Source organism: Penaeus monodon, chromosome 31 (genome assembly GCF_015228065.2).
Source record: "Penaeus monodon isolate SGIC_2016 chromosome 31, NSTDA_Pmon_1, whole genome shotgun sequence".
In the NCBI taxonomy this organism is placed as follows: Eukaryota; Metazoa; Arthropoda; class Malacostraca; order Decapoda; family Penaeidae; genus Penaeus; species Penaeus monodon.
This window is the reverse complement of record NC_051416.1, coordinates 3,167,222-3,168,082: the sequence shown is the minus strand read 5'-3', so window position 1 is coordinate 3,168,082 and position 861 is coordinate 3,167,222. Positions and strand designations below refer to the sequence as shown.

At 50.5% G+C, this 861-nt stretch overlaps 1 protein-coding gene across 1 annotated transcript in view; it reads left to right on the top strand.

Moving 5' to 3' along the window:
• Positions 1-861, top strand: part of LOC119592994 (voltage-dependent calcium channel type A subunit alpha-1-like) — a gene marked incomplete in the record, with an annotated part of 154,497 nt that overhangs the window by 148,149 nt on the left and 5,487 nt on the right. Inside the window, 1 exon segment of the mRNA XM_037941881.1 lies at positions 613-758. Coding sequence (XP_037797809.1) covers positions 613-758 — 146 coding nt within the window.

Here is an 861-nt window from a genome sequence, read left to right as displayed (position 1 = left end):
CCCGCACAGGTCAGTCGACACGCGGCGGCCTGCCTGGCGCGTCTCTCGCTCATAGCCACACAGACTGAACACATTTACTGAGAACTTTGGTGTATGACCATACCCTGAGCGTTCACACGCTTCAGAACAGTTTGTTACACATCTCTATAATTAAGTCTGATAATTCACGTATTCCTATTAAGATAAGTAATCTATAAGGCTAACTAGATCGTAAGATTCACCAGATGATTATTCTGCCTCTAGTGTCTTAGTGCCAAGATAAGATTAAGAATTAGATTCTAATGTTTGACTCAAAAGGCTTTTGGACTTTCGAAAACTATAACTACTAAAAAAAAATCATAAATCCTTTTTTTTCTAAATATAACATCGTCCTTAAACCCCCTTTGGCCCAAGCGCCCTCTGTGCTGAGCGCCCGCCAACCGCCACTGGAAGAATCAGCTGAAGACACTGTACAAGCCACAGTAGCGGTGTTTAAAAGACTAGTTTGCAGAGAGCTTAAGACCGCAGGGTACTTTTAGCACAGTAGACGTAAGTTGGAGGCGAGGCGACGACCCCAGCCCGACCTCCCCCTCTTGCTGTGACCCCATATAACCTGACGTCATATACCCCCAGACGGCTAAGATCTCCGACGCCCAACAGGAGGAGCCCATCGCCGCGTCGGCCCGGCCAGCCACATGACGTCGGCTTCAGCGACGCCGTCAGCGACTTGGTGGACCTCGTCAAGCACGACCACGGGCACAAGCGAGGTAGGCTCCGAGGTAGGTCATGTGGCCAGCCAGGCGAGGTCATCATCAGGGCACTGGAGGTATGTACCTACTGCGGGCAGGATTCACCCGTCGCCATACACCAGAACTTTCGTCC